The sequence below is a fragment of the Carya illinoinensis genome, chromosome 3 (assembly GCF_018687715.1).
Source record: "Carya illinoinensis cultivar Pawnee chromosome 3, C.illinoinensisPawnee_v1, whole genome shotgun sequence".
NCBI lineage: Eukaryota > Viridiplantae > Streptophyta > Magnoliopsida > Fagales > Juglandaceae > Carya > Carya illinoinensis.
Window position 1 is genome coordinate 1,422,933 of NC_056754.1, and position 13,049 is coordinate 1,435,981.

At 35.9% G+C, this 13,049-nt stretch overlaps 1 protein-coding gene across 1 annotated transcript; it reads left to right on the top strand.

Moving 5' to 3' along the window:
• Window positions 1-782: 782 nt before the first annotated feature.
• On the top strand, window positions 783-12,972 carry LOC122302337 (dynamin-2A-like). The gene is made up of 22 exons (XM_043113544.1): window positions 783-1,293; window positions 1,998-2,048; window positions 2,158-2,278; window positions 2,796-2,888; window positions 3,548-3,609; window positions 3,843-3,960; window positions 4,173-4,515; window positions 5,076-5,223; window positions 5,666-5,767; window positions 5,884-6,003; window positions 6,493-6,576; window positions 6,772-6,899; window positions 7,325-7,409; window positions 7,553-7,691; window positions 8,255-8,331; window positions 8,512-8,568; window positions 10,051-10,198; window positions 10,309-10,457; window positions 10,762-10,875; window positions 10,963-11,030; window positions 11,318-11,490; window positions 12,228-12,972. Exons 1-22 carry the CDS (start codon window positions 1,138-1,140, stop codon window positions 12,494-12,496), a joined length of 2,805 nt encoding a protein of 934 aa, XP_042969478.1. The 5' UTR covers window positions 783-1,137; the 3' UTR covers window positions 12,497-12,972.
• The last annotated feature ends 77 nt before the right edge of the window (window positions 12,973-13,049 follow it).

Consider the following 13,049-nt stretch of genomic DNA (forward strand, 5'->3'; position numbering starts at 1 on the left):
CTCAATATTTGACAAATACATATTTCACAAATGAATTGAGTAATTGTTCATGTGCTTATTGAGGCTCAAATAATCACAAAAAGTCTCCATAAGATATTGTTGTAATCACAAAATTGGCCAGAAGATAATAGAGAGAATGTCACCTATAATTTAAGACGATTGTAACGTTTTTTGAAATATAGAACCACATATCTGAACTAAAATATAGAAAGAACTAACTATTGTTCCCGCATCCATAAAGCTTTTATCTTTTCCTTTTTTAATAAAAAATGTTGCATTGATTTAACTTCGAAATTGTGTCAGTTTTCTATACTTTCTATCACCCTTCAATTGATGGTGACATAGGGTCAACTGTGTCAACACAACACTTATGGGTTAAGGAATCAGAAAATAAAAGAGAGTGATGTTTTCTTAATTATATTTATGCTTTCATGTTTTGCTTAGGGAGTTCTTTTTTAACACGGTTGTGAAGGAAAATGTTAATTTATAACTTGTGAGTAGGAAATGTCTAATTGCCCGGGAAATGTCAAATGGGGCTACAGTGGGGTACCTGCGGGCACTGGTACGGTAGCATCTGAGCTCGAAGATTTTTTTAAAAAGGTTTCTGTAGCATGTTTTTGACGGGGTTAATAAATAAAATAGCAAGAAAAAAGAATTGAAACAAATAGGACAGATATTAAAAAAAAAAAAAAAAACAACAGATCCAGATCCAAACCAAAAGGAAGTAAAAAAACAGAGCTGGGCCGACAGGTTTAAAATTGAACAAAAAGGGCAGTTACTACAAAGATTCAAAATTAGAGAGAGAGAGAGAGAGAGAGAGAGACATAGAGAGAAGAGAGAGGTTCCTCTTGAGTCTTGCGCATTTCCTCTCGTCCTTTTTCGCATTCCAATCGTTGAATTTCAAACCCTAAATCCTTCGTACCAGAGAGGAACGCAGGGCAAGAAATACCTACTCCATCAGATCTCTCCGATTTATTTCCCTTGTTTTCGGTCTTCACTCCGATCGATCCTCATCCACCTCTTTCTCTCACGTTTTTTGGGGCTTTTATTTTTCTCAAGAGCTACCCATCTATCCATCTTTTTATCTATCTATTAATCTCTTGGGATCAGATCTTTGATCTTGGAAATCTCGGAGCGATGGAGGCGATCGAGGAGTTGTCTCAGCTGTCGGAGTCGATGCGGCAAGCCGGGGCTCTTCTTGCCGACGAAGACGTTGACGAAAACCCCGGCTCATCCTCCGGTTCTTCTAGAAGGGCCTCTACTTTCCTTAATGTTGTAGCTCTTGGAAATGTCGTAAGTCTACCCTTTCATCTCTCTACTTTTAGTTCTCGTTTTCACGTGTGTGAATGGGTGACGATATATTGGACTTATGTGTTTACAGAGAGGGAGATCGCCTCGATTTCTCTATGCACAAGCTTTTAGATTTTCAGTTCTTTTATACGAAGGGAGATGCTTCCTTCTGGATTGGAAGTGGCCCTCTATGCATGTCTTAATGGCACTGCGGTCTGCATGCTGACTTAATTCATGTAGATGATTTACTAAGAGAGGTTATGGTTTTATTACTTGAAAGGTGTTATTGGGGCTTGCAAAAAGTAAGGAGAGAGGATTAACCTGTTTGATTGATTACTTGCGTTTAACTGGTTTAATATCATTAAAATGCACCTGTGTGTTGATATTAACTTGAAACGAGGGAGTTCTGAACGTATAAGTGTAAGCTTGTTTTATAGTTTTTGACTGGATGATTAATGCTGATGGTCACTAGAGTTTTTCTTGAATTTCTCTTTGAGATGTATATGATGATTCAATTTCAAGCGTCAAGTGAAGTTTTGAAATATTGTGTTTAATTTATTCTTACAACTTACAAGAAAACGTTTGAAAATCAACTCAGACGCGAGGTGTTACTTGTTAGTAACAATCTCTTTTCCTGTGCAATACTGCTTTCATTGTCGGGAGATCCTGATGTAATTTTGTTTTTTGGTGTGCCACAAATTGAATAGGGTGCTGGTAAATCTGCAGTCTTGAACAGTTTAATTGGGCATCCTGTTTTGGTAAGTTTGGAGTTTAATATATTGTTTTAAAAAAAAAAAAAATCTTATATAGCATATAAACTAGTAAGATCTACCTTTGTTATTAAGATATGTTCTCTTCTTCGTCCAGCCAACTGGTGAAAACGGTGCCACTCGAGCTCCCATAAGCATCGATTTGCAGAGGGATGGTTCTTTGAGCAGCAAATCGATTATTTTGCAGATTGACAATAAATCTCAACAAGTTTCTGCAAGTCAGTAACGACAATCAGTAGTCATAATTACTTCATGTTTACTACTGCTTTTACTTAATATGTCAAATATCAGAAACTTCTTTTGAGGATTTCAACAGCACCACTGACCTGGCCCTGCAGTTCTAGATTCTAGAATGACCAATAAAATCTGCCTAGCAAGTGACTTTGTGATGCCTGCATCAATTACAATCCCTACATTACGGGGTGCTTAGTGATAATATAAAAAATGCTAGGGTGTTTTGTTTAGAACAAATCTGGGATCTTTATGTTCATTCCTTACTGTCTTGGGTTTCAGTTTTAGGTAACAATGGTCTTTCCGTTCATGATTTTCTGATGTCACTTTCCGTTTTCTAGAATGTATTTTGGTGTTTTCTTTTGTATACTTCCTGTGTACATGGGCTTCGCCTATACATTCGTTTCAATAATTACTTATAAAAAAATATAACAAATGCTAGGGTGTTTGAAATTCTCTTTATCTGTTGATGTGCTTTGTTTGATTAATGTGGCGCTTATGCAGGTGCTTTACGACATTCTCTTCAGGATAGACTGAGTAAGGGTTCCTCAGGCAAGAGTCGAGATGAAATATATTTGAAGCTACGCACAAGTACAGGTTTGTCCATAATCAATAGTCTTTCATCTCTCTTAACTTATGTGATTAAAGATTTTACTAAAAAATGTTTTTCCTGGAAAATGAAAAGTTCCTAAAATTATGGTACGGGTATTGAAAGAGTCTCTGGAATACATATAAAGTTTGTGGAGGCATCAATAACATTTGGATGTGAAGAGATTAGTGTATGGATAAGTAATGGCTAAAAGTAATAGCAGTATCTTGTGGTGCAAAGAAACTTCGAATAATTTGAATTATTATTATATCCTTTTGTTCTCTTTTTCCATTATAGATGCATAAAATTTAAGTAGATGGGTCATTGACAAGCGATTTGACATTACAATAATGCCAAATATCTGTTTGGGATCAGTCTTAGATTGTTACATGTGTAGAATATATATCTTGAAATTTGGTTGCATTGATGAATATTGTCCTTATATTGTAACAATGAATGTTTCTTCACGAGATTTCTATATTTGTGTGCATCCTTTTAATGCTCTTATGATCTGCATTAAAAGCTTTTTAAAATTCACTCCATGTTATACTGACATCTGTGTTGGGGTTGGTGCATGTTTCATTTGATTTCCTGCTGTCATGCATGTATTCTTTGATTTATTGGTTCCTTTTATTTTAAATTTCTATCCGACGTAATTTTTCCTCAGCACCTCCTTTGAAGTTGATTGATTTACCTGGGCTGGATCAACGGATCATGGATGACTCACTGGTAAGTGGTGTAAATTATGTCTAGACCTTTTGTTTATCAAGGACATAGATGGCCTAGGCCCAAGAGTTCATCATTCTTGCAGTAGACTGTTTTCCATGTTTCAGCTCATTTATGTTTTTAATTTTTACACATAGGTTCTCAATGAATTTTCTTGCAATAGTTTTGGTGCATTTGAATTATTATTGGATATGAAACAATTTCGATTGATAATGTTCTTAATGATCCTTGTATAGGTTAGTGAATACGCAGAGCACAACGATGCCATTCTACTAGTTATAGTACCTGCTGCACAGGCACCTGAAGTTGCTTCATGTCGAGCCATCAGAATCGCCAAGGAATATGATGGAGATGGTAACTTGCTCTTTCGTTTGTGACCTTTTTACTCGGGGGAGGTTAAATTTGATTATATTCCTTTATATGAATGCATATGAGATATTGCTTTTTTAGATGTTCATATGCTATTATCTCCTTTGTTTCTAATGCGACCTTCTCTTCTCCTTCCTCTTTTTTTTTTTTTTTTTCTTTTTCTTTTTTAATATTAGTAATTTAAATGTTGATTATAGGTACCAGAACCATTGGTGTAATTAGTAAAATAGATCAAGCTGCATCAGATCAGAAATCACTTGCTGCAGTTCAGGCTCTCCTGTTAAATCAGGGGCCATCAAGGGCATCTGATATCCCATGGGTTGCTTTAATAGGCCAATCAGTCTCAATAGCATCTGCGCAATCTGGATCGATTGGTTCAGAGAGTTCTTTAGAAACTGCATGGAGAGCAGAGAGTGAAAGTCTTAAATCCATTCTAACTGGAGCCCCACAAACTAAGCTTGGGAGAATAGCTTTGGTTGATGCTCTGGCGCAGCAGATTAGGAATCGCGTGAAAGTTCGGCTTCCAAACATCCTCTCTGGGTGTGTGTTCTGCTGATATATGGCATTCTATTTTGATCTTTTCATTTTTTTTTATGCATCTTTTAGATATATATGTTTTAACTAGCAAGTTTAATTCCTGTAGTGCCTAATATTTTTTATGCATCTTTCTAGTGTAATATTTTATGCACATATGAAAAAAGTATTTTGAGTCATTAGTGGGATTTTTTTCATAAGTAATTGAACTTTATCGAAAGGCACAATCCAGTTCAGCATACAAAAAATACAATATAGAGGAAACAAAGTCACGTCCAAATGTTTCAAAGAGTCTCCCAGATTTTGAGCTGTCTACTTTGATTAGAGTTGACACTATCAAGTACTGCTGACAAGCAGATTGCATTGAACCATTAAATCCCGCTTTCTAGGTTGTATAGATCCAGTTTATTAAGTATTTTGCATGTCTAAATTTGATTCCATGCACATAATTAGCCACATACCTTTCTTGAAACTACTGCTTTTGAATGGATTCATATACGTAGTTTTTCCTATCAAGCATGATGAAATTGGGTTCCTATCAATGCCCATTCTTTTCATTTCTGCAGGTTACAAGGGAAGTCACAAATAGTTCAGGATGAGCTGGTGAGGCTTGGTGAGCAATTGGTTCAAAGTCCTGAGGGCACCCGAGCTCTAGCCCTGGAACTTTGCCGTGAATTTGAGGATAAGTTCCTCCTGCATGTTACATCTGGGGAGGTTTGTTTTTTGTAATATATACATTTAGTTTCAAAATATAGCCTTAAGTATTTAATTTTACCTATAAAAAATAATAGCCTTAGGCACAGGGTTCTGCCAATTACTGAGATTTTATTGCAAATATTTTCGTAATTGCTTAAATTTGTGTTTCATTGATCAACATGGATATTATTAGTGTTTGTGTCTTCACTTCCTCTTCTGCTTTTCCTTCATTTTTCACTTGTGAAGCTTTGTGTATGATTTGGTATTTCACTTTTGAGCACTTGTATTTGTTGGAGGTTATTTTTCTATCAAAATATCATCTGATGCCATTCCCACATTTCTTCATAGTGACTGACAATTGCCTGAGGCAGCAACAGTTGCCTCATCTTTTAGAGTAATTTGTTGTTATCATTTTCCTGATTCATGACCCTCATCTATTGTTCCACTATTTTTTTTGTAGGGTTCTGGTTGGAAAATTGTTGCCAGTTTTGAGGGGAGCTTTCCAAATAGAATGAAGCAACTTCCTTTAGACAGACATTTTGATATCAACAATGTCAAGAGGGTATGTTTTATCCTTCCCCTTTTTCCCAAATTGCCTTGTTGCAGCTTACCTTTTGTTGCTTTATGGACATTTTTGGGGGCTTCTTATGACCTTTTGATTTCTAATTGTTGTACTAGATTGTGTTGGAAGCAGATGGTTATCAGCCATATCTCATATCCCCTGAAAAGGGTTTGAGATCCTTAATTAAAGGTGTCTTAGAGCTTGCAAAAGAACCATCACGGCTTTGTGTTGATGAGGTAAATCTAGGCATTCAGTGCTGTTTTCTTTAGTATGATTTGGATTTTTGTAGCTTCAGCATTGTTTATAAGGGTTTATTATCTAGATTCTAACTTATGATCTTTAGTGGGCTTTGCGAACGAATTCCCTTTTTCTACTGTATATTTACCTTTGAAGGCTTGAGTTGGGCTGCTGATAGATGATATGATTTCTGGAGCTTCTCAGTCTTCCTTTTCATACTTAATGATGATTAAACCTTGGCTTCAACTAAGATTTTTATTTGTTTGTTTTGGAATTGCTTGTCTACAGTTAGTTCATGTCGTCTGTATGGTATATATTTTTTCAACAAATTAAACTTTATTAATCATCAGAAAGGGTGATATCAAGTACACTGTAAGTTGTTCAAGGGTACACCTAGCTCTAGCAAGGCATTATAATCTTTACTGGGATCAATCTGTGCAAATGCTCTAATCAATTCCTTATACATTGATTTCTGACTGATAAATTAGGTACACCGCGTTCTGGTTGATATAGTTTCTGCTGCAGCAAATGCTACACCGGGTCTTGGAAGATACCCTCCTTTCAAGAGAGAGGTATGGTGCCTTGTCAAAATATTCATTTTTGTTGTTTTTCTTATAAATTTTATCATGTTTAATAGTATGACTACAAGTCTGCATTGTTTAAAATTTACTTCCTTGTTATTCTTTTAAATTTGTGATTTTTTTTTTTTTGATAAGTAAGAAGGTAATTTAAATTTGTGAATTTAAACCATGTTACTGTTATACAAGGTTGTGGCCATTGCAAGTGCTGCCTTAGACGGTTTTAAGAATGAGGCAAAGAAAATGGTTGTTGCACTAGTTGATATGGAGCGAGCTTTTGTGCCCCCACAACATTTCATCCGTTTGGTGCAAAGGAGGTATTCTTAACATGTTTTTTGCCTGAAATTAACATTTGGTTTCATACCAGAACATGTTTTGTGGCATTTGGTTTGAGATTATAACACAGTTGACATTTGCTAAATGCATGTGATTCCTGCAAAATTGTTGAGTTCTGTAAACATTTGTAACAGAATGGCATGCCTTGCATAATTTCTTCAGGAAGATGCTTTAACTTCCATGTCATTGCTACATAGATTGATGGAGTTTCTTTTATCCCCCATCCCCTTGTGGGAAAAAAATGTCTTGTTCCTGAGTGTGTTGTGTCATTGCTAGTTTGGTTTTGAATTTTTTTTTTTTTTTTGCAATATTTATCTGGAGCTTATTAGGATGATCTGTTAATTTTATTCTCAGGCTTTTACCCTTTTTTTAATAAAATCTTCAATTATGTGATAAAAAATCTTAGGATGGAGAGACAGCGCCGAGAGGAGGAGCTGAAAACTCGAACTTCAAAAAAGGGACAAGAGGCAGAGCAGGCAACACTAAACAGAGTAGGATATTTCTCTAATGTTTGTTGTAGAACAATTACATTGAGTTGATTTTGTTTAGTTTTCCTGAACTGTATATCTTGTTAATGAAGTCATTTTGTTCTTCGTATGCCTTGCTCATTATGCATATCTTGTTTCCTTTTCAGGCAACTAGTCCTCAAACAGGTGGTCAGCAGACTGGTGGAACCTTGAAATCAATGAAGGAAAAATCAGGGCAGGCAGAGAAAGAAGTTCAGGAGAATTCAGGTTTAAAGACTGCAGGTCCTGAAGGAGAAATAACAGCAGGTTTGTCTGCAAAATGCATGCTCATTTGTGACAATAGGTTCTATTTATATGAAAATCTATGTATTTTAAATAAAGATTCAGATTTTTAATTAATGTAGATATTCTATTCCTCATTTCTCTATTTATGGAAAACACTACAATTAAAAATAAAATGGGGACAACATTTTGGTTATGAAATTGAACTGGTTTTATTGCATGCTATATATCACATTGTTACAATGTTTTTTACTTATAAAAAAAAAGCATTGTTACAATGTTTCAGATTATGAAGATACTTTGCAGTTAGATAAATTACTTCTTCTTGGTGAATGACACATATTTGCAGACTTACCTGTCCTAGATCATTTTTATGGGGAATTTTCTTTTCTATTGATGAAAGTGCATTTTGTGCCAAAATAGAATTCATGATGCAATTAGCAAAGCTGTTTCCTGGGGTCATATCAGTTTTTGGGGCAACTATGCATGCCGATGTCTTCAGAGCACTTAAAAGACTCACTCGAGCTGTAGCCCAGCTTTGTTTGGGGAGTTACATTATACTGACTCTGCATTTTATTTTACTGCAGGTTTTATATTAAAGAAAAGTGCAAAAACTAACGGCTGGAGCCGTCGGTGGTTTGTTTTGAACGAGAAGACCGGAAAGGTTTGTAACATTAGTTCAAAGCCTGCCAAATTCAAGCTTCAATTTATAAGTTAGGGGGTTCTCTTACTTTAAGGCATCATAGCCGTTGTAATATAAGATGTGTACTTCTTGTTAATGCAACTACTACCATCATCACAATTATGATCTTGGGATTTATTTGGCCTCTCCTTTATTCCACAGCTTGGTTACACCAAAAAGCAGGAGGAAAGACATTTTCGAGGAGTCATCACTTTGGAGGTAATTACAAATGTTCATACTTTTCTACGTTTAGATCTGAATTTTGTAACTGTGTTGTTCCCCAAGTTTTTATGAAGCCTTTTACTGTTTAAGATTCTATCATTGTGACTAATGCTGGACAGGATGTATCGAGGGTTCTCGGGTAATCAACTGTGCATTCAAAATGAAAATTCATTAATTCTGGCGGGTGTATCAAAATATGGGCTAGTGGGGGGGAATTTTCATTCATATTATTAACGTTATTTTTACCCATAAAAAAAGTTACTGTGGAGAATTTTTACCTGATCTCTTGTAATTAGGCGTTCTCTCTTGTATACTCCATGTGTACTTGAGCTATGCCTAATTACTTGTTTAATAAACCTCTTTTTACCTATCAAAAACTTTTTGCTGATCTCTTATCTGAATATTCATTCTAATCTTAAGTATGGGATTGTTTACCTTTCAAAAAAGAAAAGATCTGATGGTATGGGATTATGGGTTTGGGTTTTTGCAATCCGTTTATGAAATACAGTTTGTATTTGTTTTCCCTTGGCCAGAAAGCAACACATAAGTTGGATGCAGTGAATACATATATGTTCACTTTTGCTAAAAGCAACGCTTATCTTTATTTAGCTGGCTCTGCAATGCTATGTCTGAAGTGTTACTTATTTACTTTTAAAAAAAATGTTAATCGGAGGAACCAAATTAAAGGGAAAAAAATGTTCTTTTAGTTAATCAATATATTTATTATTTCTGAATGGCCTACTTGGCTTCGCCTATTTTAATAAAATTCTTATTTACTAATAAAAAAATTATTTCTAAATGGCCTAAACCACATTGACCATCTAGCTATGAAAAGAAAGAAGCTTGAGTAGTTGTAAAGCTTTTTATTTTTTTTATTTTAAATTATGGTAGGCTGGCAGATATCAATTCTAGGCAAGCTATTTCTGTAAAACGGTGAAAAACTTTCAAACTCTTGGAATAAATTGAGTTTTGTTCATAGAGATTGAAAGCAGCTGAATTTTCAACATGGAAATAGTAAGGGAAATTAATGCAGGAACTCTGTTTTTACCATGTTGATTCAGAACCCTGAGTCTGATATTCATTTTTCCATTTTCAATCCTCGATAGCAATAGAGTAGAAAGTGAAATCTCTTGTTGACTATCTTGATTAGATTTTAGACACTATAAAATCGTGGATCAAAGTTGGTCTCCTGAGACGCTACTTTATTTGAATGTTAGAGTCATTTGTAGAAGATCAATTGCTTTTGGTAAAACTGTATCACAGATGGTTTTTGTAGAATTGGACATATCTCATTAGCATGCTCATCTTTTGGTTTGGGTTTTAGCCTTTCTGTCTTGATACATCTATAGACAAACTATATTTACATGCACACAGCTTATACGTGCAGATGCCCATGAAGGGCAGTCTATCCTTCAGATAACTATTTAGTGTACTTCATGCTAATAGTACTCGTCCCCATCTTATATAATTTCTGTGCAGGAATGTAATATTGAAGAGGCAACAGATGAGGAAGAACCTCCATCAAAGAGTTCAAAGGATAAGAAGGCTAATGGGCCAGATTCTGGAAAAGCACCCAGTCTTGTGTTCAAGATCACTAGCAAGGTTCCATATAAAACTGTTTTGAAAGGCATGTCCCTTTTCTTTCATCTTCAGTTTCTGAGATGTGGATACCCACCCCAACGTTTGTTATTTTGAGTTGCTAGCATATGTTGAACTAATTCCCCATTCATCTTGCAGCTCATAGTGCCGTTGTATTGAAGGCTGAGAGTATGGCTGATAAGATTGAATGGATGAATAAAATAAGAAATGTTATTCAACCTTCTAGGGGAGGACAAGTAAAGGGTGAAGGTGGTGGTATGCGACAAAGCCTTTCCGATGGTTCTCTTGTAAGTTACTGATTCACGGCTGATGTTATGCGATTTCTACTTTGTAATGGCAAATGGCTGCTTGTATGACTCTTTTTTCTTGCAAATATTTTGAAATTATGCTATTTTCTGATTCAGTTTTTTTGGTATCTTCAATCTTGAATTTCCTTTAGTTTTCTCATTTGATTCAGTCTTCATATTTTTTTGGAAATTTCTTGAATTTCAATTTCCCACTGCAATTTAAATGGAAGGACCTGCTAACCTTTATTTTGCTAAAAGTTGTTCCACTAAATCTTAAAGTTTAATGCTCCTCTCCTCCTTCAAGGATATGATGGCTCGAAAGCCTGCTGATCCTGAGGAAGAGCTTCGGTGGATGTCTCAAGAAGTACGAGGTTATGTGGAAGCAGTTTTGAACAGTTTGGCTGCAAATGTTCCCAAAGTAAGCTTATATCATCACCTTTGTGTTTTTCATCCTTAAAATCAGTAGGTGAATGATTGATACATTTGGGACTGACTGGTTGAGCAGGCAGTTGTTCTTTGCCAAGTAGAGAAAGCGAAAGAAGATATGCTAAATCAGTTGTATAGCAACGTCAGGTGGAATGCTTCTCTATTTTCTCTTCATTTGTTGTTTTCATTGCACAACTTTGATGTTTTTTTCTACGCATGTGCTTGTCCAAGCGGGCCTGACAGGCTGCTTTCGTGTTCTTAGCTCTATCTGGTGAATGTAACCTCATACTTCCCTGCAATTTGTCTCTGACTGTACAGTCGTGAAAAAGTCCACAAGAATGCAAAATTCCTAAATCGTCATAGAACAGAATAATTTGTAATAATGTTTATATTTGTGGTTATAAAAAATAATGTTTATATTTGTGAATGGGTAGTGCGCAAAGCACAGCAAGGATTGAAGAGTTGCTCCAGGAGGACCAGAATGTCAAACGGAGGAGGGAGCGCTACCAGAAGCAGTCTTCTCTTCTTTCAAAACTAACGCGCCAACTTAGCATTCATGACAACCGAGCTTCTGCTGCCTCCAGCTGGTCTAATGGTGGTGGGGCAGGTTTGTATATAAAAACTGTTCCATTTCTCTCAATGGTCTGAATCCAAAAGATCTCAAGTTGATGATATTTTCTTTCTCAAAACACTTAAAAGAAGTCTGTTTGATGAACAATGCCAGATGCAAATATGTTTTAGGCTATATCATGAATTATAACTGGACTCAAAACTTTGTTAGTATCTCTCAAAACATTTTCTAAAACATTGTTGTTATAAGAGCATTTTTTTTTTCCAAGCATTAAAACTCAGAAGAATATAAATTTTACCATGGCTTAATTTCTTTCTTGTTTTGTGAATTTAACCTTGATAGATGATTAGATTGGGTCCAGGTTTGAGTTCCCAGTCAACATAACGGTTTGCCACCTGTTGGTGGTGGATCATGGGCCCTAGTAACCAAGGACTTACAGATCAATGTTAAGCCGGGATGTATGTATAATGTCATTATCATAATGGATGAACCAAGCCCCTCAACGGTTGCAAGGTTGACTACACACAGTCAAAGAGTTACCGTAATATTAAGCCATCGAACTTTGATTTGTTCATTCACAATTTTTTTAAAAAAAAAAGCAAGACCTGGATGTTGTTCAGAATGCATGGATTTATTGGGGTTGTTTTCTATTGTTTCTTTTGTTTTTCAAATAATGATGCTTTGCAAAGTCTCTCTTTACAGCGCTTTAATGTTGATCTTAAATATATAGTTGTCCTGAAGCTCTGACCTTGTAATCTCTATAACCTTTGCAGAAAGCAGCCCTAGGACCAGTGGTCCAGCTGGTGATGACTGGAGGTCTGCATTTGATGCGGCTGCTAATGGCTCTGTTGATTATAATTCCTTTGGCGATTCTTCTAGGTCTGGATCCAATGGTCACAGCCGACATCACAGCCGACATAACAGTGACCCGGCACAAAATGGTGATGTGAACTCTGGTTCAAATTCCAGCAGCCGACGTACTCCTAATCGGTTGCCCCCTCCTCCACCGCAGTCTGGTTCTTCAAGTTACAAATATTATTAAATGGAATTGTATTGTTTGATTGACTCATGTTTTCATTGCATTTTTGGTGGGTGAGGCAGCCCAGCCCCACTTCATGATCCGAACATTTGCTCATCTTAAATTCTATATTCCTGTTAGAATCAGTAGATGGGGGAGAGATTAGAGAGAGAGAGAGTTTGTGTACATAGAAGACTACAGGTACTCAGTATCGAGTGCTCATGTCTTGGCCCAGTGTTAGATGACTTGGTCGGGTGTCACATAGATGGATTTCTGGGTTCACTTGAAATCCACTTTTATTATATTCTATTCAATTTTCTTCTTTTCATAGAGTTTATGTTTCCATTTCTCTTCTCATTTTTGGATGCCATAGATGTACTTGTTTGTATTGATGTATTGATTTGGATTTCATGTGTACTACCCGTATCTGATGTCCCTGTAACATGTGGAATATCTTTTCCAAGGGTATATTTTACTGTCTGTGTGCTTGTGTTTTCTCACCCTCTCTCTAATTGCTACCAGTGTAAACCGTCTATAGATTTTTATTTCACGATGCAATTCAAAGCTCGGTTCTCCA

Coding starts and splice junctions, on each gene's coding strand:
- LOC122302337 (XM_043113544.1), top strand. CDS start 1,138: ATGGAGGCGATCGAGGAGTTGTCTCAGCTGTCGGAGTCGATGCGGCAA. Junction 7,692..8,254: donor TGAAGGAGAAATAACAGCAG/GTTTGTCTGCAA, acceptor ATTTTACTGCAG/GTTTTATATTAAAGAAAAGT. Junction 11,031..11,317: donor CAGTTGTATAGCAACGTCAG/GTGGAATGCTTC, acceptor GTGAATGGGTAG/TGCGCAAAGCACAGCAAGGA.